The sequence below is a fragment of the Brassica napus genome, chromosome A3, assembly GCF_020379485.1.
Source record: "Brassica napus cultivar Da-Ae chromosome A3, Da-Ae, whole genome shotgun sequence".
Lineage (NCBI taxonomy): Eukaryota > Viridiplantae > Streptophyta > Magnoliopsida > Brassicales > Brassicaceae > Brassica > Brassica napus.
In genome coordinates this window covers 22,496,479-22,524,054 of record NC_063436.1, presented here as the reverse complement: position 1 = coordinate 22,524,054, position 27,576 = coordinate 22,496,479, and the positions used below count along the sequence as shown (strand labels likewise).

The 27,576-nt window shown below is 36.7% G+C and overlaps 6 protein-coding genes, 1 non-coding gene and 1 pseudogene across 15 annotated transcripts; 4 read left to right on the top strand and 4 right to left on the bottom strand.

Moving 5' to 3' along the window:
* Positions 1-107: 107 nt before the first annotated feature.
* On the bottom strand, positions 108-1,599 carry LOC106376799 (annotated as a pseudogene).
* Positions 1,600-2,416: 817 nt separating this feature from the next.
* LOC106376791 (WEB family protein At3g51220-like) lies at positions 2,417-3,760 on the top strand. The gene is made up of 2 exons (XM_013816916.3): positions 2,417-2,964; positions 3,068-3,760. Exons 1-2 carry the CDS (start codon positions 2,851-2,853, stop codon positions 3,527-3,529), a joined length of 576 nt encoding a protein of 191 aa, XP_013672370.2. The 5' UTR covers positions 2,417-2,850; the 3' UTR covers positions 3,530-3,760.
* An 828-nt stretch (positions 3,761-4,588) lies between these two features.
* LOC106376784 (60S ribosomal protein L8-1) lies at positions 4,589-5,849 on the top strand. Its single transcript, XM_013816903.3, has 2 exons — positions 4,589-5,260; positions 5,426-5,849. The coding sequence occupies exons 1-2, from the start codon at positions 4,704-4,706 to the stop codon at positions 5,760-5,762; spliced, it is 894 nt and encodes a 297-aa protein (XP_013672357.2). The 5' UTR covers positions 4,589-4,703; the 3' UTR covers positions 5,763-5,849.
* A 920-nt stretch (positions 5,850-6,769) lies between these two features.
* LOC106448174 (GDP-mannose 4,6 dehydratase 2) lies at positions 6,770-8,079 on the top strand. Its single transcript, XM_013890102.3, has one exon. It carries the CDS (start codon positions 6,829-6,831, stop codon positions 7,912-7,914), a length of 1,086 nt encoding a protein of 361 aa, XP_013745556.2. The 5' UTR covers positions 6,770-6,828; the 3' UTR covers positions 7,915-8,079.
* LOC106448159 (kinesin-like protein KIN-7G) lies at positions 8,032-13,536 on the bottom strand. 3 transcript variants are annotated; one of them, XM_048776747.1, is made up of 15 exons: positions 13,287-13,536; positions 13,008-13,152; positions 12,387-12,622; positions 12,228-12,317; positions 12,048-12,148; positions 11,839-11,952; positions 11,668-11,749; positions 11,518-11,585; positions 11,361-11,426; positions 11,159-11,283; positions 10,594-10,930; positions 10,298-10,426; positions 9,112-10,215; positions 8,701-9,026; positions 8,032-8,589 (listed from the first exon to the last, which is right to left on the bottom strand). In XM_048776747.1, exons 3-15 carry the CDS (start codon positions 12,595-12,597, stop codon positions 8,262-8,264), a joined length of 3,081 nt encoding a protein of 1,026 aa, XP_048632704.1. In that variant the 5' UTR covers positions 12,598-12,622; positions 13,008-13,152; positions 13,287-13,536; the 3' UTR covers positions 8,032-8,261. The 3 variants fall into 3 exon arrangements, with proteins under 3 accessions (XP_048632704.1, XP_022572439.2, XP_048632705.1); XM_022716718.2 differs by having other exon boundaries at positions 13,008-13,145; positions 13,287-13,529; XM_048776748.1 differs by lacking the exons at positions 13,008-13,152; positions 13,287-13,536 and having other exon boundaries at positions 12,228-12,313; positions 12,387-12,608.
* A 3,980-nt stretch (positions 13,537-17,516) lies between these two features.
* On the bottom strand, positions 17,517-19,352 carry LOC106440027 (protein CHAPERONE-LIKE PROTEIN OF POR1, chloroplastic-like). 6 transcript variants are annotated; one of them, XM_013881604.3, is made up of 5 exons: positions 19,221-19,352; positions 18,902-19,059; positions 18,736-18,827; positions 17,910-18,354; positions 17,517-17,815 (listed from the first exon to the last, which is right to left on the bottom strand). In XM_013881604.3, the coding sequence occupies exons 2-5, from the start codon at positions 19,039-19,041 to the stop codon at positions 17,665-17,667; spliced, it is 828 nt and encodes a 275-aa protein (XP_013737058.2). In that variant the 5' UTR covers positions 19,042-19,059; positions 19,221-19,352; the 3' UTR covers positions 17,517-17,664. The 6 variants fall into 6 exon arrangements, with proteins under 6 accessions (XP_013737058.2, XP_013737061.2, XP_013737057.2 ...); XM_013881607.3 differs by having other exon boundaries at positions 18,902-19,054; positions 19,221-19,335; XM_013881603.3 differs by having other exon boundaries at positions 19,198-19,327.
* A 20-nt stretch (positions 19,353-19,372) lies between these two features.
* Positions 19,373-19,445, top strand: TRNAE-CUC. Its single transcript has one exon. It is a non-coding gene; the product is annotated as a tRNA-Gly (tRNA).
* A 55-nt stretch (positions 19,446-19,500) lies between these two features.
* On the bottom strand, positions 19,501-22,703 carry LOC106440025 (PHAF1 protein At3g51130). 2 transcript variants are annotated; one of them, XM_013881601.3, is made up of 15 exons: positions 22,447-22,703; positions 22,147-22,229; positions 21,989-22,063; positions 21,834-21,901; positions 21,658-21,763; positions 21,506-21,566; positions 21,257-21,423; positions 21,109-21,171; positions 20,997-21,044; positions 20,758-20,871; positions 20,583-20,673; positions 20,395-20,468; positions 20,042-20,146; positions 19,880-19,944; positions 19,501-19,696 (listed from the first exon to the last, which is right to left on the bottom strand). In XM_013881601.3, exons 1-14 carry the CDS (start codon positions 22,538-22,540, stop codon positions 19,897-19,899), a joined length of 1,197 nt encoding a protein of 398 aa, XP_013737055.2. In that variant the 5' UTR covers positions 22,541-22,703; the 3' UTR covers positions 19,501-19,696; positions 19,880-19,896. The 2 variants fall into 2 exon arrangements, with proteins under 2 accessions (XP_013737055.2, XP_013737054.2); XM_013881600.3 differs by having other exon boundaries at positions 19,501-19,687.
* Positions 22,704-27,576: the final 4,873 nt, after the last annotated feature.

Genomic DNA, 27,576 nt, shown 5'->3' with positions numbered 1-27,576 from the left:
ATTCCATTTCTTTTAAAACTATTTCTAAGTGGAATGATTTTTTAAAAGAATGATTGATATTTTTTTGGAATGGAAATAAATAATTTGGAATGAGATGGAATGAAAAAGAATTAAGCATTCATGAAGTTTCTATTCAAAATAATGCATTGAAGTATCTAGCTTGAGATACCCATATTTGCAATGAGGTTGTTCTCACTAAACGGGGACCAACAAAAGGATTCTAATTATGCGATGGTTTGGTCAAGAGGCTTCGCAGTCTCCTTGTTTTTCTTTAGCCAGCTTCTTGAGGCGAGCCAGCTCGAGATCTCTACCCATCTTTCTCTTATACATCTCGGCAAACGTTATTGGCTCCTCCAGGATCGGCTTCTCTCCTTCTCTCACTTTAAGCGGATACACGGTTGCTTCCGGCGCTGGATTCTGGAACGTGGCTATAGATAATCTGCTCGAGTTAGAGTTCACCACCGCCTGGTGGTCAGCGTTCTTGAACCTCCCGTTGCTCAGATACTTCAAGACGCATGCAATATTTGACCAAATAAAAATCACAAACGGAGAAAATAATTAAAAGCAGAGTATAAGAGAGGTTAGAAAAGTACTAACGTGACCATGGTCGCCAAGATTGACGACAAAAGCTCCTTCAACAGGCTGAACCGTAATCCACGTCTTCCCATCGTCTCGTGTGGCTTGTAAACCACCGACTTGGTCTTGGAGCAGCAAAGTGATGGTTCCAGGGTCAGTGTGACGCTTGAGTCCGAGTGTGAGATCAGGCTGAGGGCATTTGGGGTAATAGTTAACAACTATTTTCTGGTCCATATCGACGCATGCATTAGTAAGTGCTTCTTTCTCAAGCCCCATAGCTTCAGACAAAATCTCAAGAAGCTTACAAGCCAACTCCATCAGCTTCTCGCTGTACTCCTCCGTCACTTTCACCCACCCTTCCGGCTTATTCGGCCACCGTGAGTAGTTTCGGTTTCTCACCGGGTACGAGAAATACGTCACGATCTCTCTCCAATCTTGAACAACCTCTCCCTACATATGTAATGATTATTTCGTATTTAACTACAACAACATAACCAAGAAACACATGCATGCAAAAATAAGTCGAAAATTGTTAGGATCCAACATACCTAGGCAGGAGACCTAAGTTGGCATTTAATGAATTAAGCGACATACAAACTATTATAAAATTATTTTAGAAAACTTACTATAAAATTATGGTGGACTTACCTGGAGATGACTTGAGACGATGAATCCTCCCTTTTTACCACCGGACATGTCGAACTTGAGTTTATCCTCAGGTGGCAAAGAGAAGAAGTCGCTAGCGAGACGAGTCATATCAGCCACCAATTTAGTATCGACGCCATGGTCGACGACCTGAAAAACTCCCCAGTCCTCACAAGCCTCAACGATCTGACGACATATGTCTCCTCTTTTCCCACCAACATGATCGATTCCTGCGAGAGATATCACGGGGATTTCATTGCTGAACTCATTGTAGGCAACCTTGGGACGTTCGTCCACGTCCCGGACGAACTTGGAGTTGAGCTCAGACTCTCCCGCAAGCTCGGTTAGAGTTGCTGGAGCCATTTATATTCTGAAGATTGAACGAACAAGAAAAGAGAGAAAATGTGTAATGCATATATAATACACAACAAGAGAAACTTGCTATAACTATCAAATCTTTTGTAACTAGGGCTAAAATTTTGTAATTATTTGGTCAGTAGCTATATTTAGTTACAAAATACTTTTCAAATTGTGGATTTGTGAATATCCAAAGGATGTTTGTGGTTAATGACCACAAATCAAATCATAATTGTTTCTATATATGTATAGCGACGAGCCTTATAATCGCCACAGCTTTGTAGCTATTTTAAGTTGTGGTTTTTTAACTTCGGCTAAAACCCCTAAGGAAATCACGAAACTAAATCATTCATCACTGTTTTTTTTTCTGAGAAACAGTCAGTGATGAATGATTTAGTTACATGATTCATCACGGAGTGTTGGTGCAAGTGGGGTTTTTACTTTGGATCAAGCTTTCAAGTGTTTGGAATTTAAAGTTTTGTAGCTATATAATATTATGTAGTATTTATAACTTTAGCTTTTAAAATTTTAGTTTTTATCAATTTTAGACTTTTAAACATGATTAGTTTATGACCAAGAAGATTGGTAACTAATTTGTAGATGTAAACAATTTTCCGAGAGAAAGAGTGGTAGCTGAGAAAACTTTTCAAAGCTTGTGATGACTGACAAACGAAGCGGTCGTTTGCTACCTACAACACTATTTTGGTGTGAAAAACTACATCATGTTAGTGTAATTTTAGCATTTATTTTTTTTTCTTCTTCGATCACAACACCCAATTTTATAAGGAGAAAGGTCGTTGTCGCAATGAGGATTTTGATTATTTGGTAGTAGCAATACTAACAGAATATGAAAACCGAAGGACGTTCCAACGAACCTCTCTACTTGTATTTACCCAAAGTTATATTTTGTGTGAAGTAAACGCAAAGACATTCTCATCTACATTCTGTTGCTGATATCTTTATTTTTTAAATGCACCATGAAAAAGTTAACAACTTACCAATCATATTTGTCATTTACTGGAATTTCGACTCGTTATTGAAAATTAAATGACTATAACATGAATGAACCAATACATAATCTAATCATAGCATGGTCAATTGTACTAACCTAGTCACCATCCGATTTAGCAAACAACAACCATCGGTTGCAATCTTATTTGAGAGAGCGTGATGCTTCTTTCTTTATAAAAGGTTTATATTGCATGGCCACATGGACCACAAACTCATACAACTAAAGCAGCAAAACAACCCTTATTTAGCTGCATTCTTGCAATGGTTCGCGCCGAGATCGACACTGGAGCTCCTTTCCGATCTGTTAAAGAGGCTGTCACTCTCTTCGGCGAAAGGATTCTTCTCGGAGATAATTACATCAACAAGTCCCAAGAGGTAACAATTAATAATTAAATGCATACATGTTTTGCATATAACAATTATGTGTCTATATATCAATTATTAACATTGTTGCAATGATATTCGACCGTGTGGTTAGAGAAACAATGGAGATAACGGAGTTAGAAGCAAAAGCATAGAAGCTGAGCTTGATGAAGTAAAGGAGAATCTAAAGAAAGCAGAAGAAGAGAACAAGGTTTTATCTCAGCTACTCGAAACTCTGACACAAGAGCTTGAAACGACTAAAGAAAGGTTAAGCCACTCGCTCAGAAAATTCCCTGAACACCCTCAAGATGAAGATGACCTGAAATTTATAGAGCAATCCACGGTTACTGTACCGGATACAGTAACCGAGATCAAGATGAACCGGTTTGATGAAAATGAGGTGTATGATGAGGATCGTTTGGAGAGGAGGCGTTCGGTGAAGTTTGCGAATCCACCATTGTTAACGAAAGTCATTGAGAGCAAAGAGGAGAAGAAGAAGAACCAAGTTATGGTGAAGAAGCAGACAAAGAAGATGAAGCCATTGGCTGCTTGGCTCTTCGCAAGAAAATCGGTCTAGTTAACCACTTTTAGCAATCCTTGCCTTGCGTTTATATGCCTTACATATTCTGAAATAACAACCCCCAAAATAATACTAGTTATTATTTTGGGGGTTCATTCAACTTAAATTTGTAATAGTTTTCTTGTCGATATGCATGTAACTACATAGACAAAGTGGATCATGTCAAATGTTTTAAGGGAGTTTAGGATCCGAATATGAATAATAATCACATGGTTCATGTGTTTGATATCCTAGTGATCATACCACCCTCAGTTGAAATCATCTTCAAGATCAGGTCGAAGAAACTTTAGCATTTCTTCAATTTCATTCGTTGAATTCATTAGAACTTTCTGGAAGAAAGGCCCTGCGTTCTACTCTTGAGGAAAGTTGCTTAAAAGGTATCGTCTGGATTTGTTATGGGCTGTTTGCCTGTTTCAACGAACGTCTCAAAACTTATCATTGACAACCAGAACGCAGAACTTCTTATAAGATAGTCGAAAGAACTTATTTTGACAACCAGAATTTTTTGTTGGGTCTGCCTAGTACTACATTTATTTTATCAAACTTTTTGAAAAAAATAAAAAGATGCCAAAATGCATTTGAAAATATAAATATAAGTAATCTACATTTTATAAATTTTGATAAAATTAATATTTATTCAAAATAGAGTATAATTATTTTTAACAATTTTAGTAATTTAGCACTTTAATTAGTATTTTTAAAAACCGAACCAAAAACTAAACCGGATAATTTTTGGGTCACGGTTTATAGTTCGACCGGGTCAAACTTGGTTTAATAATATGGTTAATTTATTTTTAGTGTATAAATTTAAAAGTAATATTAGTAAATATGATATACAATGAAAATATAAATGAATTTAAAACATAAACATTATAAATATAAAACTAGTTTTATATTTATATGGATGGTTTATAGATTTTTGATTGTTTAACGGTTTTTATAAATTTAATAACTCTGAGATCCAATTCAGCTACATAACTGGTTCATTATCGAACCAATTATTAGATCTAATCCGGCTATGTAACCGGTTCATGACCGAATCCGGTTAAACAAACCCGGTTTTAAAATCACCGACTTTAACTTTAACTAGGTCTCTATCCAAAAACATTTAACTGGGTTTGCAATTAAAACTACGCTACACAAGGCCCATTATAAAACTCCACTAATAACTATGGTTTACGCTAGGGTTTCTAGGAGGGACGATACTATAAATAAACACAGTTGCTCCAATACCCCAATAGCTTGCGCAGAGGGCAACAACAAGAAGAGAGGCAGCTTCGTCGAGATGGGTCGTGTTATTAGGGCTCAACGTAAGGGTGCCGCTGGTTCCGTCTTCAAGTCCCACACCCACCACCGCAAGGGTCCGGCTAAGTTCCGTAGCCTCGACTACGGTGAGAGAAATGGGTACCTCAAGGGTGTTGTGACTGAGATCATCCACGATCCAGGACGTGGTGCTCCGTTAGCTCGCGTCGATTTCCGACATCCTTTCCGTTACAAGAAGCAGAAGGAGCTGTTCGTTGCTGCGGAAGGTATGTACACGGGACAGTTCCTCTACTGTGGTAAGAAGGCGACTCTCGTTGTAGGTAACGTGCTTCCCCTTAGATCGATTCCCGAGGGAGCTGTTGTCTGCAACGTTGAGCTTCATGTTGGTGACCGTGGAGCACTCGCTAGAGCTTCCGGTGATTATGCCATCGTGATTTCTCACAATCCTGACAACGACACCACTAGGTAATATCATACTTGTCTTGTCTCTAAACCCTAATTATACTGTTGGAACATTATCTTATAAGGTAACTTGTGTGACACGCTAAACGAACTAATGATGTGAATTAATTCTTGAAAGAGTTTCTGTTTCATATAGTTATTAATAACTGATACTATTTGTCATTAAAGGATTAAACTTCCTTCTGGGGCGAAGAAGATTGTGCAAAGTGGATGCAGAGCGATGATTGGGCAAGTTGCTGGTGGAGGCAGAACAGAGAAGCCACTTCTCAAGGCAGGTAGGGCATACCACAAGTACCGAGTGAAGAGAAACTGCTGGCCTATAGTTCGTGGTGTGGCTATGAACCCAGTGGAGCATCCTCACGGAGGAGGAAACCACCAGCACATTGGTCATGCTAGTACGGTCAGACGTGATGCACCACCAGGGAAGAAGGTTGGTCAAATTGCTGCGAGAAGAACAGGTCGTCGCAGAGGTGCTGCTGCCGTTGCAGCAGCCAAGGCAGATTAGACTTAATTGTGGCACAAGCTTCTCTGTTTTCTTTGGATTTTTTGCTGATTTTATTATTAAACCTTAAGAGTTTGCCGTTTTTCGTTTATTTTAATTTTTGTTGGTGTTTAAAGCTTATGCTTTTTTGTTTGGATTTACCCTTAGGGGATACATTTAAGATTTATATGCTATTTTATTTTGGCAGACCAATTTCGATTTTCATTGATATAGATATTGAATATGGAAGATGTATTATTCACAAGACCAATGGTCTATATCTTTATATATAAAGAATTTATACAAAGAGATTAGGTACAAAGATGGAAGGATCTTGATTAAAGGAATCAAGCCGTTAGTGATATCAATCACAATGATATGAGGTTTCTATATCTTATAAAGCATTATAAAATTATACACTGTTGGTTTAGATATAAAAGTTAATTAAAATAGATTCGATTTTCTTGACATATATCTTGCGTTTTTAGCGATTCTGTCTGCTTGTGCGTGGAGACATGCCAGTACACAAGTACATCTTAATGACACTGGTTAGAGATAATGCCAGTGTTTTGGACTGCGTTATTCTTGTTGGCTTTCCTCCCAAGTAACATCTACCTAATTGATTTTCTTATATATAAAAATGATGTAGATTTACCATTACCAATCTTCTTGTGAAAAGTTTTCGCCAAAACTCGTAGTTTTAAAAATATATGCCACATCCAAGAGTCTTGTTGTGTTGTACTACTGATTTTTCAAAAAAAAAATCTTCCTTGTTGCCTTGTTGGATTCATACAATATGTAGCTATACAAGTTTAACCCAAAAATAATGCAAATGATTTGAAATTTCTTGATTTGGACGTAGTATCCCACGAGGCCACGACTATTCACGAGGTTTGACCAGAAAATGATTAAACCATTTACTACGGAAACAAACCCCATCAGACGGCAATGAAATGAAAATACCCCACGACGATGATTTGACTATAATAACGCTTAAATTGACGAAAATACCCTCTCCGTCTTCAAGCTTTGACCTCCTTCACTATCCTATTTAACGGGCCACCGCGAAACCCAGATCCAACAACCATCAATGGCGTCAGAAAACAACGGATCCAGATCCGATGTGGAAATGCCGAGGAAGATAGCTCTCGTCACCGGAATCACCGGCCAAGACGGATCGTACCTGACGGTGTTCCTCCTCTCAAAAGGCTACGAAGTCCACGGCCTGATCCGCCGATCGTCAAACTTCAACACCCAGCGGATCAACCACATCTACATCGACCCGCACAACGCCGACAAGGCTCTGATGAAGCTCCACTACGCCGATCTCACCGACGCCTCCTCGCTCCGCCGCTGGCTCGACGTGATCAAGCCCGACGAGGTCTACAACCTCGCCGCGCAGTCCCACGTCGCCGTCTCCTTCGAGATCCCCGATTACACCGCCGACGTCGTCGCCACCGGCGCCCTCCGCCTCCTCGAGGCCGTCAGATCTCACACCGCCGACACCGGCCGCACCGTCAAGTACTACCAGGCGGGATCCTCCGAGATGTTCGGAGCGACTCCGCCTCCTCAGTCCGAAACGACGCCGTTTCACCCCAGGTCTCCTTACGCAGCGTCCAAAGTCGCTGCGCATTGGTACACTGTTAACTACCGTGAGGCGTACGGTCTCTTCGCGTGCAACGGGATCTTGTTCAACCACGAGTCGCCTCGCCGCGGAGAGAACTTCGTGACGAGGAAGATCACGAGAGCGTTGGGGAGGATCAAGGTCGGTTTGCAGAGGAAGCTCTTCCTCGGGAACCTACAAGCTTCGAGGGACTGGGGGTTCGCCGGGGACTACGTGGAGGCGATGTGGATGATGCTGCAGCAGGAGGAGGCGGATGATTACGTTGTGGCGACGGAGGAGTCGCATACGGTTGAGGAGTTTCTCGAGGTTTCGTTTGGGTACTTGGGGCTGAACTGGAAGGATCACGTGGAGATTGATAAGAGGTACTTTAGGCCGTCTGAAGTGGATAACTTGAAAGGAGATGCCAGCAAGGCCAAGCAAGTGTTGGGGTGGAAACCCAAAGTGGGGTTTGAGAAGCTTGTGAAGATGATGGTTGATGAAGATCTTGAGCTTGCTAAGAGGGAGAAAGTGCTTGTTGATGCTGGTTACATGGATGCTCAGCAGCAACCTTAGTTTCATGTTTTGCTATAATACTTGTTTTATTGTTGTCTTTCTTTCTAGTGTCTTGTCCTTTTATTTAACTTGAGACTCATAGCAGAAATCCAATACTAAACTATATGACTCAGTGTCTTGTTTCTGCAACTCCTGTCTACATGATAATAGTACAAAGATTGTTCAGTGGCGTGATAAACATCAACACATTTTGGCGAAGTGGCCTTTTGAAATTACACATTTGAGATCTATTCTAACTCTCAAGTCTCATTCCCAAATCAAAAACTTACACTTGTAGTTGTAAATGTACTTCTCACCACTATCATTTCAGCACTCAGCATTTCAGACATTTTTTTGGTTCTCTTTGATTACAATATGGAGAGAGACAAAACGCTCCGTTTCCACAGGCTAGATTTCTTGGGACGTGGTTTAAGGGAGAAGTTGAGGCCAAACATCTCCCTGGACGCCAAATCCATGTCAACGAACCCCATTAGCTTCCCCACGACAGAGGCGCTCTCTCGTACATGATCCATGTCTTTGCTCTCTGACCAGACACGATGCGCCAGCTGGAGCCGTCTGTGCTTCGTGTTCAGCCCAATGCCCCATCTCAAGAACAGGTTCTCTCTCTCTTCTTTTGTCAGTTTCTTCTGCATCAGCTGACTCAGCTTGTACCTCTCCCTGTTCAACGCCCTTAGGCTGTTTTGTTTCACAGCCCAAACAGTTAAAAGAAAAGAAGAGAGAATACATTCTTGACATAAAACGCCAGAGAAAGGTAAGGTGCTTTTTGATGAATATATATATATATACCTGGACATTGATGTAAGAGTGCGTCCATTTTCAATAGCTTTGTTGTTGTTGGTAAAGGTTTCTCTAATGTACTTGAGCCTACGGAGTTCTACTTCCATGTACAAGCAATCTTTCTCATCCCCTCTGAAGAGAAGGAAGAAGTAACTTCTGTGTGCCATGGAAACATTGCAAGCATGCCATAGTTCTATAATCTCCATCTCCAGTCTCTTGAACTCCAACGGCCAGTTCAGTGGCGTGGTTAAATAGTCTTGTATGGGGTCCACCGCAGCGTCCTTGAAGCTCTTTGTTGATCTCAGAGCCAAGAACTTCTGTTCTATTTCCTCCATCTGCCATAGAGGTAGCCCTCAAGATAAATACAACATTGTCAAGTATAGGTAAGCGAAAAGCAAGACCAAGCTAAGTATAACTAACCGATAAATGAATGATTCGCTTGTCCCTCTGGGGACCACTCTCTTCACCTTCCTCCTGGCTGTTGGAAGCTCTACCACTTGTCTGAAGCCTAGACACAGGGGCGCTAGAGGAAGACACCTGTGAGCTATTCATTGATGACTTTCTCTTATTAACACCATCTAAAGCAGCTGGCGTTCTTTGGTTGCGGTTGAAGTCTTTCTCAAACCAAGTTGCTGGCATGCTCATCCGGCTAGAATGCGTTGGTAATGGCGGCCTCTTGATGTTGGACGGTTTCAGATTGCTCTCAGCACTTTCTTTCTGATACCAGTTTGGTGGAGTGTTAGCGTCTCTCTCATGCTCATACAAAGAAGAGGAAGAACCGGATAGAAAGCTTGTTCCGCAGCTTAGGCTTCTAGTATGCCTCACGCCTCCTACTCTTTGTTTCTCAAGATGCAAACTATAAGGCTTTTCAGGAGACAGAGTGACAGAATCTGGAAGTGTGGGGTCTCTTCTGAGGTTAGAAGATTTGTCAGTTACTGACAATTGTGGGGAGGTTCTGATGGGTTCACTTTTTTCCCTTTGTTCGATAAAGACAGCACTGACTTCCTTTACACACTCTTCTTCTTCTACAGTTTCTGTTGGTGGTCTAAAGTTTTTTGAGTCTGGTACACATACTGGCAGCGCATTCACAGCCATAGACCTATCTTGAAGCATGTTTGGCTCTGGAGACATGATGATACCAGGGCTCTCTGTTTCTATGCATCGAAGTTCCGTGCAAGTATCTTCAGAACCCACCTCACTTGGTTCGTCCACTTCATGCGACCTCTCCTCCTGATCTACAGATTTCCCCTTGTGGTTTGTACTTTCTGCTCCACGAATATTAAGTCGCACTTTTGTGAATTTCCCAGGAGTCACAAATGAAAGTTGTTGTTGGCCTGGACTAGTTGCACCAGAATCAATCCTAAAGTCGGTAAGCTGGAAGACATTCTCGTCAGAACCGTGCTCGGTTGATTGTGGGGAAATCATACTGGATCGCTGAGCTGATGCAGGGCTTTCTGGTGTTATATATAGAGATTCCCATGAACTGCGCACCCGGAGCTTGGGGTATTGATGTCCCAGAACCAACTGTAAGAATACCAAAAAATGGATTTATAAATAAATCAAACAGATGAAGAGTTCATTCTTGTTTTCAGTAAAACTCACGTACATTTGCATGTTCTGAGTTTGTTGGGAGTATCTCTTTTATTGGTGATTCTCCAATAATTTGTTGGAGATCATCAATCCGAGTATGAGCCCCCTCTAATTGTTTTGCTAATTGGAACACCTCTTTATTTAGCTGCAAGTAATGAAAAACCATAAAGTTCTTAGAGTGAATGGATTTACATATTAAGACAAATCACCAGTATGAATGCAGCTACCAGTAAATACAAAAGGATGGTTAGAGAAGTGAATTTATATACTACGTCTTGTTTTATATATCTTGACTGAAGTAAATTGCATTACCTTTTGAATTTGGAGATCCTTCTCCATCAGTAATGCGGTTGTGTCAGACACAGGAAGAGCTTGACGAGGGCTTCTCAACTCGTTCTCCAGTTTAGCCAATTCCCTCTGTAAATGTTTAACTAAAACTTTATCAGACATGACGATGTTCACTTGCGCATTTGTTGTCACCTCCTTTGCACAGCTTGCAAATAACAAAGTGTTTCTTGATTGCTCAACGTGGATTCTTGCAGGACTCATGGTGCAGATTATGGCAGTTCTGGCATTTCCTCCCAATGAAGACTGAAGTATGCGTGTCAGTTTTGAGTCTCTGAATGGAATGTGCCCAGTTTTTCCTTTACTGCATTATGCTAGCCATATATTTTAGTAATGTAAAAGGAAGCCACTCAAATACAATACACATGTTAGATGTTATAGCACCAATTTGCGAATAACTTGGTAGATTTTTCAGCTAGAAAACTCAACTATCAAAGACGAAAGACAGTGAATTTGCTTACAAACTCAATGAATAAATAGCAGACTAAGGTGGCACAAATCAGGGAACTTCATTGAATCTAAAGGTGCTAACCTTAGCTTTCGAATGACAGTTCCTAGTGTTAGTAAACTTCGGTTTATATGACCTCCTTCTTTCAACCTTGTGCCAGCTGATATCGATTGAGACGCACGCTCGCTTCCAGCAAGATCAATGAAATTCTGCAGGATGATTACTAAATCTATGAATTTACATCCTCTTTTTCAAGAACAACACATGATGGATTCAACGTACATACCACTGTCGCTGTGAGTGTGCTAAATTTATCATTCGCTAAATATTCACGTGCTGTGCTTTCGACTGTCTGTGAAAGATATCAGTCAGAACTAAGCTCCAAAAAGTAGCCTGAAGACTGCAGTGCTGAATCTATAATGTAAATCAGCAAAATGCATTACCAATCTCAGAATCTGATGAGAGCGGGAACTAACTTCGTTTAAAGCTGTCTCTCCAATGTGTCTTTGATCTGGAGTGATTAGATGATACTAGTCAAATTGGTGCTAAACATCAAAAGTATTAACTTAGGTTCACGTTTCGAAAAGCAATACCTATACAGATTGATAAAAGCTCCTTAAAATGATTCCAGCCCCGCAGAGTTTCCTCTGTGAGTTTCTCAACAACTGTCCCTTTCTGTCAAAAAGCAAATAACCAGCTAAGTAGATTATGCATAACCAATTCCATAAGTTGTCAGAGTATGATCAGCCAGTGTCAAATTTTACCTCAGGATCATCTAGAAGTCTGAGTGGACTAATGTCTGTACTCAAGAGGTCTCTTACAGACTCATTATAGATCTCCATAGCTGAGAATTTCAGAACGAATTCTCTTTCCTTATGCTGCAGAAACACACACAAATTTTCAGAAGAGCGACAGTGAATATGGAAATAAATATGGTAAGGAGACTATGAATCTTTCATAAATTTAACTTGACCTTGGCAATGTAATCATATATATCAGCCAAGGCGTAGTCAGTAATTCCACTCATAGTGTAAGTCTTTCCACTGCTTGTTTGTCCGTATGCAAAGACACTAGCTGGAAACCAGGTGACATTTGTAGCAAACATGAGCCACAGTGGATAAAAGACTAGAAAGCAGTAATAGACATGCCTTACCATGAACCCCACTAACAACAGAGAGAGCCACATCTTTCGCCCCTTGATCGTACACCTCCTTGGTACAACACTCAGGGCCAAACACTCTGTCTAGAGGCATATGAAAGCTCAGTAAGGATTACGTCTGATCAAGAAGCTGCAAAAGTAAGCAAGTCTTACCAAATGTGTACGCAGTGGGGTACATAGAACGCTCGGAAAGGGAAAGATGGCTCCTGTAAATGACTGTTTCATCGTTGATACACTCCCAATCTGCCTCTTCATTCTTTACCCTTTCTTTCACATTCAATGGCCTCAAACGAACAGAAACAAAAATCTTCTCTTCCCTCCCGGAAGATCCTTGCATCTGATCCTCTCCTGCAGCCATCTTCATACCCCCTCACCTCCCTTCCCTCATCCTACCCCAAAAGAAACCAGGAAGCAGCAATGTCATGTCTATACATAAAGAGGCAGATAAATAATAATAATCATTGTACATCATGAGTCCAGTAATGAACTTTGTCTTATTCCATATCTTGGGCAAAAGAACATTGTCTCTACTCCATTCCACGTGTTATATATTCAATATATGTCAGAAGAGAATGATTCTTTTTTCATCATTGTTTAAGACATAAACAAACGAAGTTTCATATTATATTATAGCAGAGGATTTGGTGTTTTCTGGAATGGTCCCGTCCTCCTCAAAAATTCTTCCTTGCATGTTGCATAAGTGTCAAACCTACTCTTATATTATATATTGTTGCCTACAATCACAAAGAATGCACTTTTTTTTCTACGAATTACCTTGTGGGATTGGATAATTATTAAGAAGTTTGCAAAGGACTTCACAGACGTTTCTGCAAAATGTTCGATGTGGAGGAAAGAATCTTGAGTAACTCCATGTGCAAGTGAGTAAACAGAGCTTTTACTACTTACTTACACCTGCTTCCTAGCAACACCAAAGAAAACAAAAAAATAAACCATCATCACGCGTAGTTCTACTGTACCTATCACACGCTCGTCAATTAAGAAACAAACAAAAAAAAAACACACAAAACTAAGAACAGTCAACGGAACTCGAACCTGAGAGGAGGCTCCTGATTAGATTTCTCTGAATCCGTGAATGGGGAAGGGAGATCTAGAGAAACGAGATGAAGAACAATGGCAGAATCTACGCGGTGAACGATTTGGACGAGTACGGTGTTCCGACGCAGCAGGAAATAGCATAATCCGATCGGAGTAAACCACCGGAGAGATTCTCCGTCGAACCTATTTTCGCTCGAGAATCGGAATGGCACAGCTGTTAATACATAATGGCTTTTTGTTTTCTTCCTCGTCAATGTGTGTATTAGAATTGAATTTGGCTAATTATATTAGCGCGCTAAAGAAAGAAAGCATAAGACTTGAAGCAGCTAATGATTATTATTTATTTCGTCATTAACCGCATTTTGTATTATCTTATAAGTATACATGATTAATCAAATAATTTAAGATTTATACGAGTTTTTATAAATATTTGATCCAGTAAAAGGAGATTTGCCAAATCTATGTCTGTCAAGTGTCAACAAAATACAGTGTGGCTCAGTTTGATTATCCAAGATACTTTCAGAAAAAGAAACTATTATCCACATTTTTTATCTGGACAGACGAGGAAGATAATATAGGAATTAATTTAGAACTAATAGTGAGCTCACTAAAATCAGTTTTAAGTTGATAAATAAATCACATCATTAACCTAATCACCTATTTTGAATGAACACACATTATTTCGATCTTAATGGTATTACATCACAACCACAGAAGAAATTATATGATTTTGCAAGTAATGATTTCTAGTACCAGCATATATGTTTACATCATTGGCATTTAAAGCTAACGGTTGATGAACTTATAATTCACTTTAAATTAATATAATATAAATAAAATAATAGTATAAAAGCAGCGCACATGAAGGCATGTGCGTTTGTTTTTCTTACTTTACACTTCAGTCATCAACGTTAAACCAGTGTACTACTGTACTACATCATGATATAAGATGCATTAGCTGATAAACAAATAAAATATCTCTTTCTTATTATTTGAGGAGCATTATAGATAACTAACCTTTAGCTCATGTATTATTTTCAAAATTGCCATTTCCTATGTGGCAGCACCACAAGCTCTCTCACACCCTATTTTCAAAAACCCTTTGTTAACTAGACTAATTACAATAATTGCCATTGCTTACCATTAATCAATAGGTTATAACTTTAATATACTATAAACATTTTCATTACAGTGACAAACAAAAAATTGACGTCATGTTTAATACGTTGTCTTTAATGACAAACGAAAACGTTTTCGTTATTTCATATACTTCCACATGCCAATACTACAATTATATTATATGCTTTTGAATATACACACGACCACGTTTGTACGTATATGCTCAAAAGAGGTCGAATTTGCGACCAGAAATTTACACACGACCATGTTTGTAAGTATTGGAAATAATATATGCAATAACAATATAAAACATTTTTTATCCTGCGTGGGATGGGATGAAATTAATAATAGTTGTGCCTATAACTTTAATATACTTTTTACCAAAAAAAAAAACTTTAATATACTTCTTATATGATAATATAAACTATACTTCTTATAAATTATGTCTGCATGGTGCTTTACGCTCTACGTTAGTCGTGACTATAATTATATTATATGTATATACATTTTGTATGTGCACATGATATATCGTAATTAAGATTTTAACGCCAGCTTTCATAATGCAAATAATGGCGGAGCAAATTGCTCATGATTCAAACGTGATTTGCAAAGACAAAATTGATTAATGATTATTAAAAAGGAAACTTCTAATAACTTTGATATATTTTTAAAATACAAATTTGGTAACATGGTGGTAATAATATTTGAATATGCGAGGTCATTATTTGCGATCACTTTTTGGTAATAATATAATGTCGATTATGGTTACAAAAATGGAAACGAGGACTTGACTTTTGTATATAAGGAAGTTAGATTATAGATTCAAATTATTGTAATCAATTAATAATCATGAATTTTCTTGAATTTGTTATTGCGATTGATAAAAGAAAGTTTGATTTAACTATTTACGAAATCATGGTAAGTTGTGATTACGATTGGAGCGCAAGTTATGTGAAATCAAATACAGTAGAACCTCTATAATTAATACTCGATAAATTAATAATTTTTATAAATTAATAAATTTTTCCGGTCCCAATTTAGGCCGGTGTAAAATATGACACAAATCGATAAAATAATAAGATAATAATATTTTTAAAACTTCCATGTAAATATGTAGTCCTATTAAAATCATAAATTTATATAAGTACAAAATAAACATTATATTATTCATTTTATATTCACAATGAAAATATCTTTATTTTTCTTAACATTTTAATATATTTTGATAATATTTAGTAAAATTATATCGAAAACCATTTAACAATCATATAAAACATAAAAATATACACCAAATAAGATAATAAAACAATATGAAAGTCAAAATTCTAAAATTTGAATAATGTACATACGATAAAATCAAATATTTTCGTGTTTTAAACATATTAAAAATAGAAAAAAAATTTAAATAAGGAAACTTTTATAAATTAATATCAATTAATATCTCTATAAATTAATAAAATTTCAAAATTCTAACATTATTAATTTATAAAGGTTTTACTGTATGTAATATTCTTTAATCACAGCCATTATTTTGAATCTATATGACCAGACGACCGATGCTTTTTCAATATAAATATACGTCTTCTACAATTCAGAAAATTCACCACACCTTTTTTCTCGACTTTGCTCATATCAAAACATTCTCTCTTGCAAACAAATGGATAGCCTTAATTCTGTTTCTAATTTGAAACCTTTCAAGACAATGTAGAAAGTGAGAGTGAATATTATTCTATTGTAGAAGCAATATTCTGCTATTGGTCTACTCACTCCGCGCAGGGCGCGGGTTATCACCTAGTGTAAAAGTGTTTTAACACAGTTTTGCTATACATCAAATTAAAAGATAGATGAATAGTTGAATACAGTTGTGAAAACGTCTATATGGTTTTGTTATGAATTTCACATTGAAACTGATATGGACATGGAACCTATTAAACTTAACATAATATACAGTATAAAATGATTCAAGTAGGATACATTACAAGTAACATGCTGTTGACGTTAAGAGTAGAATTTGGTTTGAAATGTGTAGCGAATGTGCCAGAAATATTAATTACTTTTTCCAATAATATGCGAGGAACATATATTAATTTTCATATTACCAACTATTATGAACTGAAATTACAAGCTTAACAGAGTCTAGTCTATTTTATCTATTAAGAAAAACGAATGAAATAGGGGTTATTTATGCTGAATCAAAAAAAAAAAAACTTGATTCAATAATATGGAAGGGACACTACAAATGAATTTATTTCTGTTGAATAAACACATTTAATTGTGAGGAGGTCGCCCAAAAAAAAACAAAATATTTTTCTTTTTGTTTGAACGAAAGCACAAAATAAGTATCAAAAATGTGTTTATTGAGAAGATATACATAAAATTCGAACACGAAAATAAATAAAGAGGGCCATGCACATGATGATGAGGCTACGAACAATAAGCCATGCAGCTTTCATAATTACAAATGTCAACGAAGTCAATGCTTCATGATTTGGTCGCATAAAGCATACACACTTTTGTTAATCATAAACCACTTTAGTCAAAAAAGTCAATCCTCTACCTCTACGTTAACTTTGGACTTGGCACCTAACTTGATGACTGATGAGCTTTAGGCATTTAGCTCACGGCCAACCTTATTTTCCACTATTTTTTACTGACAGTTTTTTTTTGTTTATGGAGTCAAATACTGCAAAACAGACTAATTTGTGGAACCAACCCTAAACTATTAATGGAAAACTCGATAACTCTAAGATAGAAAACTCGTGGCTAGCAACAACCGCAACTCCGCCAACTAATACTTACTTTTTGGGCTGCCAGGCTGTGATAAAAGCTCACATCCAGGACCACCGGTCAACAAAGCCGCCCTCAAAATTTTTAAAACTTGTATATAAATTGCTTTGTTCCCAGACTATATTAAAAAAATATAATTAAACTTTTATTTAAAATGTCTGTGTCTTCAAAATCTCGGCTGCGGCGTCCGACCCACCACATCTAGGCTATTTTTTCTTTGTATGTAAGATAAGACATGTAGAAAGTAGCCGGCAACGGAAGACACGACTTTAGATATTAAACCGTGAAAGAGAGTGAGGTTTCATGGAAATAAACCAACTCTTCAAGAACAAAAAAAATCGTTTTCTGTATGCCACATGAGGACCACATGAAGATGATTCAGTTTCTCATTTTGTGTGTTCTTCACATACATACCCGAGATAATAATACTATTGCGACCCAAAAAGGGATAAAGAGAAGAGCTAGAATGCTACCTAAGGTAGCTCGAAGCCACCCAAAGCAAAACGTAGCTTAAGAGCGAAGACATGACTTCGAAACCTCTTGGTCCTTTGATGAAGGGCGGGATCACAGACACCATCAAGAAAGTCCCAATCAGCCAGGAGAAGATAAAAGAACCAGTCCTGTTTCACAATATCATTAACCTGATCAGCTGCGAATCCAAAATCAAGAAGGTATAGCAATAGTTTCACGATTATGATCAGCTTTGCTGATTACCCGTAAAGGAAAGACCAGAGCTTCTTCTTCAGCCTTTGGTGGATGAAGTAAAACGTAGCTATCACAGATAACAAAACCTGCAGAGTGGGTCCTTCTTCCGTTGGGAACAGAACCGTAAGAGCGCCGAGAACTGCATAAGTCACTGCCGTTTTGACAAGGAAAGCATTGGGAGGAGTTTGGAATCTGTCGAACACAAAGCTCACAACTTTGGACTGTCTCACTTGGCGGACCTTCTTGTTTATGTCGATCTTCGGGTTCTTCCTCTCATGGAACTTCTGCATGATAATCTTGTCGTGAGCTGATTCGATCGCATCAACACTAGGTTTGTGACCAGCGTACTGCTGGATAAGAAAGTTCCTCGCGCCTTGAATCTCGTCTTCTGAGGCCATCCGGCTTATACCAAGACGTTTGTATGGGTCTTTGACATTGATCCGAGGGAAAACAGCTGAACATATGGAAGTAACAGTGAACTATTTAGTCACCATGCTTTGAGTAATCGTTATGACTAAGATTTATGCATTACATGCTACGTTTACTGACAACAAGTTCAACACAGGAGCTCCTTAACTATCTCACCACCAAGGAATGCAGAAACAGCATTTTAAAGTATAACGCAGAGGTTATCCGTGATCAGGGCCGAAACATTGGCTTATAATCCCCACAAAATTGAGAAAAATTACATTTTTTTTTTAACTTTTTTTATTAAAACCTTCACTAAATTGTCTAGAGTCCCAAAATTTCAGGACCGGCCTTGTCCTAATCAGTCAGTGCCATTACTAGTTAGCTTAACCTAGAAACATGTATAGGTCAGAGTTAAGTATTTTACCAGATGAATCGTCTGACATATCACCAAAGGAAGCACTCATGGCACGGACGATCATAGCATTGCTTCTTTGTGTAGAAAGTGCTAAACAAGCCCTATTTGCAACAACAACCACACCATTACAAATCTTCTGTCATATGCTTAATCGAACAAGGGGCAAAGACACTACCTTTGAAGAAGAGGACAAGCTGCAGCATCTCGACGAACAGCTAAAGCTTGAGAGCTTCTCTGAGGTGTACCAAAACGATGTGAACGCCATAGGAAGTGAAATTTGGGGGGAGCTAGAGTTAACCCGGACGCGTTTATCATCTCTGCCAAATCCCTAAACTAAAGATAATCATATGATGAAACCAATTAAAGCAAAATAAAACATAAAAAAAAAACCTAAAACAGTTCGTAGCTAAACCAACTTCACAGTTACTACTATGCAATCTAACAGAGACAAAATCAAATTGATAAGAGTACCAGAGGAGAAGAATCGACCGTACCGCCGATGAAAACAAATCAGAAAAGCTGTTCTGGAAGCATCAACAAAACAAAAAGCTGCTCTGCTCGCAAAAACGGATAGAAGAGCTCCACGACGAAATGGATTTAGTAATGTATTACTATACTAATAACTAAAGTAGACTACAGTCAACAATCCGTCGTAGTCTAGCTGGTTAGGATACTCGGCTCCCACCCGAGAGACCCGGGTTCGAGTCCCCGCGACGGAGCTTTTTGTTCTTCTAATCTTTTTTTTTAATCATAAATGCTATCTTATCATCAGAATAGTTAGACAAGTAGTCTGAATAATGGGATATACAGTACTAATTGTCGTTACAAAGCTTGATATCAACTTAACACGTAACTGTACAGCATTTACATTTGTAGAGTTTGATAATATCATGATGTTAAATTTACAGTCTGTAGACTGTAGTAGAAGATGTAGCCTCTCCACCCAAAGCATAAAAAGCCCCTGCAAAGACTAACACATTGATCATCCACGTGATATGTTGTTGAGGACTTTAGCACACAACAGAAAGCAACGCTAATTTGAGCAAAAAGAATTCTATTAAATCAGACAGTGAAGAACATGAAACTTTGCAAAAAAATAAATATGACCATCTATACGAGAAAACTGAACTAGGAATAATTAGTAAGCGCATACCTCGGACGGTAGACACATCATGACTGGAACAAAGTAATAGTGGCTATATGACCATTCTTCATCACCTGCAAAATTATTAACTCCACTTAAAATGTTTCCTTTAATATTTATAGCAAAGAGGATCCCAATTCCTAAACTAGGGTGTTATTAAAATTGCTTCACCTCAAAAGCAACATTCTGATAGCCATAGACGTATGTCGATCCAAAAGGGTTGCTCGTCGAGCCCTGTGTCTGTATTGCTGCTGGTCCACACTCCCCGAGTATTTCCTATTAAAGGTGTGAAAGCAAAAAGGATTCATGAGAAATGTTCTACTCAGTTGTTAACAATACTATTCTCAGGTTTACTGACTCGAATGAGTCATAATCACGCTGACATTTCTACCAAATATTAACACTTCACAAGTTTCTTCTCGTAATGCAATGGGATTGATCAAGAAATTTTCAGGTGAAATTGGTCAAGGCCTAGCTTCCTATCATTTTCCTACTATGCTCACTTTGGTCTGAAACTAATTTACCTTAACCTGCTCCCAATTTGTTCTTGGAGTGATCTTGTTTCCACCTCTGTTTGCTTCTGCCTCACTCTCTCCAACTGAAAAGCAGCACAGCAGCAGTAAAGCGTAGTTTGGTTGAAAAATACAACTCAACATACCTCTGAATAAATATAACTGATTGACATGAAACTGCTATAGTTTGCATCGGTTACCAGAGATCACAAAGTTGCACTTTATGTATGAGTTGAAATCAGCATGACCAGGATAGTTGGTGTGAAGAACAAACTTCTTAGCTCTGTGAGTCTGTAGAAAAGGTAAGGCTCATGGATTAAAAAAAACACATATGAAGGGAGGGAACATATTAACTCTACTTGACCAGTTGCCTACCTCGCCATCAAACAGGATGTCCATACCACGAGTAAAATAGTTGTAAAAGTAATCACCACAAAGAGTCGTCTTTGGTCGTGGATCTGAGGCGGAATGAATAACCATTTGATCTACCTGGAGAGCAAAGTACAATTTTATTCCAAATTTTCAAACGGGCATTAGACTATGACAGATAGTGTAGCGAAGAGAGTAAAAGAGGATAACGTAAGCATCTGCTGTGATATACAACTACAAGTTACCTGCTTTGGGTGAATCCCACACGGTCGTCCTAAGTCAGTCCATACATCCTGCACCGAGCATTAAATGATGAGTTCCAAAGAATAAGCACAATAAGAGAGGTACTAACTTTACCTGTGGCGATGCACCAAAAGGCATATGCTGCCCCCCAACAGTAAAGTATAACTCCTTGCCAAGCTGCATAAATATTTAATATAGTCATGCGAAGACTAAGGAGGTGGTTAGCTGCTAATGATGTTTAACTAATAAAGATAAGCCATACCTTGACATGAACCTCTTCCATATAAAGGCTGCCAGGAGGCAAAGGAGGGACAGAAGCTCTATCCATCAGCTTTCCTACACCAACTTTTTTGTCGCTTGAGTTGTCATATATAGAGACCCGGCATGTTACTGGCGTGGTGCCATCTGGAAACTCCAATGGTAGTGCCGCTTCATAGAATAGAAAGATAAGTCATATAATAGACAAAGAAACATAAACTGAATGTCTCTTGAATCCGGCGAAAAAACAAACCTTCTCCATCATGGCAGCAGTCCGTGTACTGGTTAGGAATCGGAAACTGGAAGGATAGCCCCTGCCATAGTTAAATAAACGTTAAGCATGGACAGAACAAATGCAACATATATGGAAGAAGAGTGAGACCCGTATTTTTATTTATTGCTCACCGGGTAGAAGAGAGAATAAACCCCTCTTTCTTTATCATAAATCCCAGGAAAGGTCGGTCCAAAAAGTGCATAAACAGCCACAAACGTCGCCAGGGTTGATGGACCCCTGAAGTACAAGCAGTACACAGATCATCACATGACTAAACTACACCAAAGTCATAAATTTTTTAACTCACCCAATCATAGAAGTGGCGTAACGCATCTGAAGCCGCTTTACATCATATATCTCAACCAGGCGTAACCTCTGCAAACAAATCAAATTTGAAATAGCAATAACTAAACAAATTAGGAAGAAGAGTAAGTAACAAAATAACAACACATCTTCATATACCTGAGACCAAGGATCGAACCGTAGATGAAAACCATGATCCGGAAAGCTAATAACAATATCCAATTTCAGAGGATCCTGGAAAAAAACGTAACACACAAAAAAATAAGATAACACTGGGATGAAAGAAGAGGGTGAATGAGTTCTCATTAGTAACAAACCTCGTCGTGGTATTTAACATGGACGACGTCGTATATGTTAGGTTGTTGCTCTATTTGCGCAAATGCATCACAAATTGGCATTCCTGAAAACAGCACCACGATTTTGATCGGAAGCTAAACAGTGTGATCATAATGAACTAAGACGACTGAAACAACGTTAGCTAATACTACAGTATACAATCGACGATCGCAAATCAATGTCTATCTTCCAAGTCCAATAGACGCAGGCGAGATGATCAAGTGATTCTCGAATTCGAAAAATTAGAGTAAAGCAGAAGAGAATTTGAGAGAATCGAATACCGATGGAGAAAGGTCCGATGCCGACGCCGGGTCGGAGATCGAAGACGGTGGCGCCCATGGCGGTGCCTTCGCATCGTCTTCTTGTTCTCTGCATCACCGCCGATCTTTGAGTGTAATCCTTCGTACTATGATCGGTTTCTCGGACGGAGGAGAACAATCTCTCTTTTATTTGATTTTTGTTGTTTCACGCAGAAGACGACGGGCCGGTCTCAGCTCAAGTTAACATCGCAATAGACGTAATGTTAGTTTAATGTTTTTTTCTGTTAAAGAACCTTCATATTACATTATTTTTGGTTGTTTTTTTTGTTTTTACATTACTACAGATAACAAAAAAAAAAAATTCTTCCTGCAAAATGCTATGCTGTCTAGCGGGAAAAGTGCCAATTTCGACCCAAACTATTTCAGTCGTGCCAAATACGACCCGAACAATTGATCAGTGCCAAATACGACCTCAACTCAATTATAATTCAAAAAAACTACCCGAACTTCTTAAAACGTGCCTAAATCTACATTGACTCTAACAGAAGTTAGTCAACCGTTAACAAGATAAAACAACGTCGTTTGATATACGAGGAAAAGTGTCAATTTCGACCCCAACACTCTCAATCGTGCCAAATAAGACCCGAACAAATGGTCAGTGCCAAAAACTACCTCAACTCAATTATAATTTAAAAAAAATTATCCATTTTTTTCTAAAACGTGTCTAAATCTACATTAACTCTAACAGAAGTTAATCAACTTTTAACAAAGATAAGACGATGTTGTTTTGATATATGTATTTTTTTAAAAAATATGTTCGTTTCGGGATTCAAATCCGTGCTGGGATATCCTTTTAAAGGGGCACACTAACAACTAGACTAAAATAATTTTTTGAAATATTATTACAAATTGAAATTATCCATTATATAAACTACTATTCTTGTTCATCTTATCCAATTTAAAACTTTGGTGATTGCTTTATATATTTTAGTTATTGTTTAATTTGTCTAATATTTTGTACAACATATCTTAGTGAAAGAAAGGTAAAAGGCCTCTTAACATTTTTGAACAAAATATCAAAATATATAATATCAACTTTGAAAACTAAAAAAATTCCCACTTAATTTTAAAAATTAAAAATAATTTATATAAGAAAATTGTATAAATAAATTCAAAGTTGTAAGCATATTTAAGATCGTATAATAATAAATATTTTATTATTTATATTTTAGTAAGATATAATTTTATTAAAGATATGATAAATAAGAAAAACACGTTAATGTATTATATAAATCAGAAAAAATTGTCACCAAAATTTTAAATTGCATAAGATGAAGAATAATAATAGTTTATATAATTTCAAATTTGTAATAGTATTTTAAAAAGTTACTTTTATCTAGTTGTTAGTGTGCCCATTTAAAAGGGTATCACAACATGGTTTTAAAATTCCATAAAATACTATTACAAATTTGAAATTATATAAACTATTATTATTCTTCATCTTATCCAATTTAAAATTTTGGTGACAATTTTTTCTGATTTATATAAATACAATTTTGGTGAAAATTCGATGGAACTCACAATGAACCTAGCACACCAAGCTTGCATCAACCCAACAACTTCAGGTGCATCTGAACGGGATTTATCGTTGTCGCTCACGGCCCACCGAACGATAACCTCAACCTCTGACGACACCAAACTGAGAGCACTCCTCTCCACACCAACGAACCCAGACTTTATAACCCGGCAAGATCGAACCACTCTAGGGTCTCCTCCTCTTCCGGATACGGCAGCAGCGACGCACTTCATGCGACCAAACTAAACCTCGATAAAAGCCTTACACTGAACTCTCCATTCACATAAGAACTGGAGAAACAGAGGTCAATCCGCCAAAACTTCACCGACAACTAAAGGATGCCAGCAGCAAGACAGGAAACCGTTCCCAATAGCACCATAACTCAAAAACATTACAAGCTTAGAAACCAAGAGACCATTGGTAGAGCCATGATTTTTCCAAAACGATAAGGATAAATCCCAAGACTAATCAACTACAGCTACCTCCATAAAATAAAGGAGAGATTTAGATAAGAAAAACTTGAAAAGAACCTGAAAACTATGGAGGATTGGATCTAGATCTGGATCAAAACATATGTAATTAAAACCAGCCAAAGCCATGACTGCATATACGACATTCAGAAACGGCTTCAGCATACAACGGACCCAAGGTAGATGCGACAAACCACTCTAAGCCGCAAGCTCTCAAGCTCCTCAACAACCATATCTCCATCAAACAGAAAACTAAAAAGTGCAGAACAAAGAACGAGAGAATCCACTACAGATCTGACCGGCGGTGGCGCTAACGGAGCCGCCACGCACCGGTCACCGGAGCTGCTACTGGTCTGAAGGTAAAGGAGGCGGAGCGCAGATATTGCAAGGAGAGAGAAGTTACCGAGAGATCCTCTTCTGTGTGGCTGTCTAGCTCTATCTTGAGTCCCCATAACAATAACAAAAAATATTTATCAGATTTACTTACAAACTTGTGGATAATATACTACTCCATCCGTTCATATTGCAAGTAGTTTTAGAGAAACTTTTTTGTTTCAAAATATAAGTAGTTTTCATATTTCTAGATAACTTTTACTTTTATTGAATACAGTCTGAACAATCAAATTAAATATACTTATTTTTATTGGTTAAATTATATTTAACCTATTTATTATACAATACTTTTTAAAACATAATAGTTTTCTTAATCTTTGTGTTTTTAGCCAAAACTACTTATATTATAAAACGGTGGGAGTATTATACTAGGTCTGGTCGATAAAAATTTTAAGCCGGAATCCCAAAAACAATAAAAATAACAAAAACTTGTGAAAAATACTTAAGGGAACATTTTACCTCTTAAAACATTTGCAAGTCATAAACCAGATGAATTTAAGAGATTTTGTTAACTGAGTGGCCAAAATTTTACTTATTTTAAACAGGACCGGAAGCATATATTTCCATAATTTGTCTTCGAGACCAATCCCTTATATATTAAAAGAGAAGCATTGTAATAAATGCATTCACATTATAATAGACACGTGGCAGCCTCACAATGATTTGATAATAAATATGCTAACGCGTTCACACTATAGTCATAAATGTGTTCACACTATGTACTTTGTGATTTTTTTAATATAAAACTCACATACATAGTTCCAATAAAACTCTGGATTTTTCGGTTCGAATAAAAATAGATAACGAATCAAAAGCCAAACTATATATATATTATTTTTATTGTTTACAGATAAAATTGAGCAAAATATTCATAAATTTTGATTCGATTTGTTATCCGTTTTGATTTGAACCAAAAAATCTTGATATTTGAAACTTTACGAAACAAATCAAATACTAAAATACAATATCCAAAAAAGAAGCAAATCACTAATACCAATATTTTTAGGAAAATATATCTAATTCGATATGTTATATGCATATATATACATATATGAAAAGAATTATATATATTATACTTTATATCAGTTTTACAATATAAATTTATTATATTAGGTACTAGAATTAAAAGGTTATATAATGTTTTATTTTTGTAATAAAATGTTATTATTAAATTATTTTTAAAATTTTATTTTATTTACGAATCAAATCGGATATTCTGTAAAATTCTAAAACATTTCGGATATCGGAGTCACCGAATATCTAGGTGGCTAAAGATAGAATTGACAAGAATGCTTCCAAATATCCAGATACTTGATATGTGTCCACCCCTATTTACGAATATAATTTTATTTTCTTTTGATGAAAAAATGACTAATGTCAAGGTCTTTTTTATTTTAAATAAATTTTAATTTTATCTTTCATGTATTATTCTGAACAAAAATGTCATTTAATATTAATTAACAATATCTTTATATATTTTTCAACTATTTTTATATATTTTTTACATAAACATACATGTGCACCTTGATGTGAGCATCTTATAACTAAGTATTCACCACAGCTGAAGTATCTAATTTTTTTTGAAAGTTGAAATATTTTTCTTAATGTTTCTTTCACTACCGACCAAATTGTAGTGAAATGATTTGTCTTAATAATTTTCTTTTCTTTTTTTTAAACTATTATCTGTTTAAAAACTATAATATGAAACTATTGGTTCGACATGACAACTATCTAAACTTCATAATATGAAAATAAACATATAATATTAATTTTAGGTTTTTATCTGAAAAAACCAAAAAAATCAAATGTTTTAACCGAATAAACTAAAATGAATATTAATTTAAAATAATAGTTATATTTTAGAAGATTAAAAACAAAAAAAACGTAAAACCTAACCAATATCCAGATTAAACAGATTTATTGTCTTTTTTATTAAAAATAACGAAACTAATAATCACATCCCGCGCAAGGCGCGGGTTATTACCTAGTGCTGAGTATACTACGTAAAAATGACTCTCAATTTTTTCATCTTAGCTAATTATCCTCTTCTTTTACTTGATACTCTCTATAATAAGTTGTGATCTACGACACGGTAACTCTCCAAAAACTCAAAAATGGAATCTTAACATTTACACTCCATTTTTTTTTTTGCAAAACAAAATTTTTCATATAAAGCATCATGTGACTTAGTTCCTTTTGTTATATCATATACCAAAATTCCATTTAATACGTAACATTTAGTATTTCATCATTTCAAATATTCGTATTAAAAATAATAAATATGGGTGGACGTTACCTATGTTACATGGAATCGGAAACGGGTACGCGGAAGCATAATCATATGGACGCGGAGGAGCGAGATTTTCTAAAAAATTAGGAAGTGGTACGTGTTAGAATATATATATATATATATATATATATATAATAAAATTTATGACAAAATTTATGTGGTTCAAATTAAAAATAAAGCTTATTCATCTATAATAATTTTAAATGATTTCATGTTAAAACTGTGAAAATACACATAAATTAATTTTATAGGAAAATATAATATTAATTATTTTAATATTTCATAAATAATTTGAATATATATGCTATATCTATAATAAAATCTCAATGCATAAAGATAATTTATAGTATTAGTTTTAGTACTTGTATATATCAATTCTCTCTAATTCAATACTATTAAATTTTAGATTTTATATAGAAACA

What these genes read in the sequence shown, in the direction of transcription:
- LOC106376791 (XM_013816916.3), top strand. Translation starts at nt 2,851, where the DNA reads ATGGTTCGCGCCGAGATCGACACTGGAGCTCCTTTCCGATCTGTTAAA. An exon ending in ACATCAACAAGTCCCAAGAG is followed by an intron (nt 2,965 to 3,067) that starts GTAACAATTAAT and finishes CCGTGTGGTTAG; the next exon opens with AGAAACAATGGAGATAACGG.
- LOC106376784 (XM_013816903.3), top strand. Translation starts at nt 4,704, where the DNA reads ATGGTTTACGCTAGGGTTTCTAGGAGGGACGATACTATAAATAAACAC. An exon ending in CCTGACAACGACACCACTAG is followed by an intron (nt 5,261 to 5,425) that starts GTAATATCATAC and finishes TTGTCATTAAAG; the next exon opens with GATTAAACTTCCTTCTGGGG.
- LOC106448174 (XM_013890102.3), top strand. Translation starts at nt 6,829, where the DNA reads ATGGCGTCAGAAAACAACGGATCCAGATCCGATGTGGAAATGCCGAGG.
- LOC106448159 (XM_048776747.1), bottom strand. Translation starts at nt 12,597, where the DNA reads ATGAAGATGGCTGCAGGAGAGGATCAGATGCAAGGATCTTCCGGGAGG. An exon ending in TGTTGTTAGTGGGGTTCATG is followed by an intron (nt 12,149 to 12,227) that starts GTAAGGCATGTC and finishes CCTGGTTTCCAG; the next exon opens with CTAGTGTCTTTGCATACGGA. An exon ending in CTCATCAGATTCTGAGATTG is followed by an intron (nt 11,427 to 11,517) that starts GTAATGCATTTT and finishes TATCTTTCACAG; the next exon opens with ACAGTCGAAAGCACAGCACG.
- LOC106440027 (XM_013881604.3), bottom strand. Translation starts at nt 19,041, where the DNA reads ATGATAAACGCGTCCGGGTTAACTCTAGCTCCCCCCAAATTTCACTTC. An exon ending in GCTTGTCCTCTTCTTCAAAG is followed by an intron (nt 18,828 to 18,901) that starts GTAGTGTCTTTG and finishes TGTTGCAAATAG; the next exon opens with GGCTTGTTTAGCACTTTCTA. An exon ending in TATGTCAGACGATTCATCTG is followed by an intron (nt 18,355 to 18,735) that starts GTAAAATACTTA and finishes CCATATGTTCAG; the next exon opens with CTGTTTTCCCTCGGATCAAT.
- LOC106440025 (XM_013881601.3), bottom strand. Translation starts at nt 22,540, where the DNA reads ATGCAGAGAACAAGAAGACGATGCGAAGGCACCGCCATGGGCGCCACC. An exon ending in TGGAAGAGGTTCATGTCAAG is followed by an intron (nt 21,172 to 21,256) that starts GTATGGCTTATC and finishes ATATTTATGCAG; the next exon opens with CTTGGCAAGGAGTTATACTT. An exon ending in CTTTTGGTGCATCGCCACAG is followed by an intron (nt 21,045 to 21,108) that starts GTAAAGTTAGTA and finishes TGCTCGGTGCAG; the next exon opens with GATGTATGGACTGACTTAGG.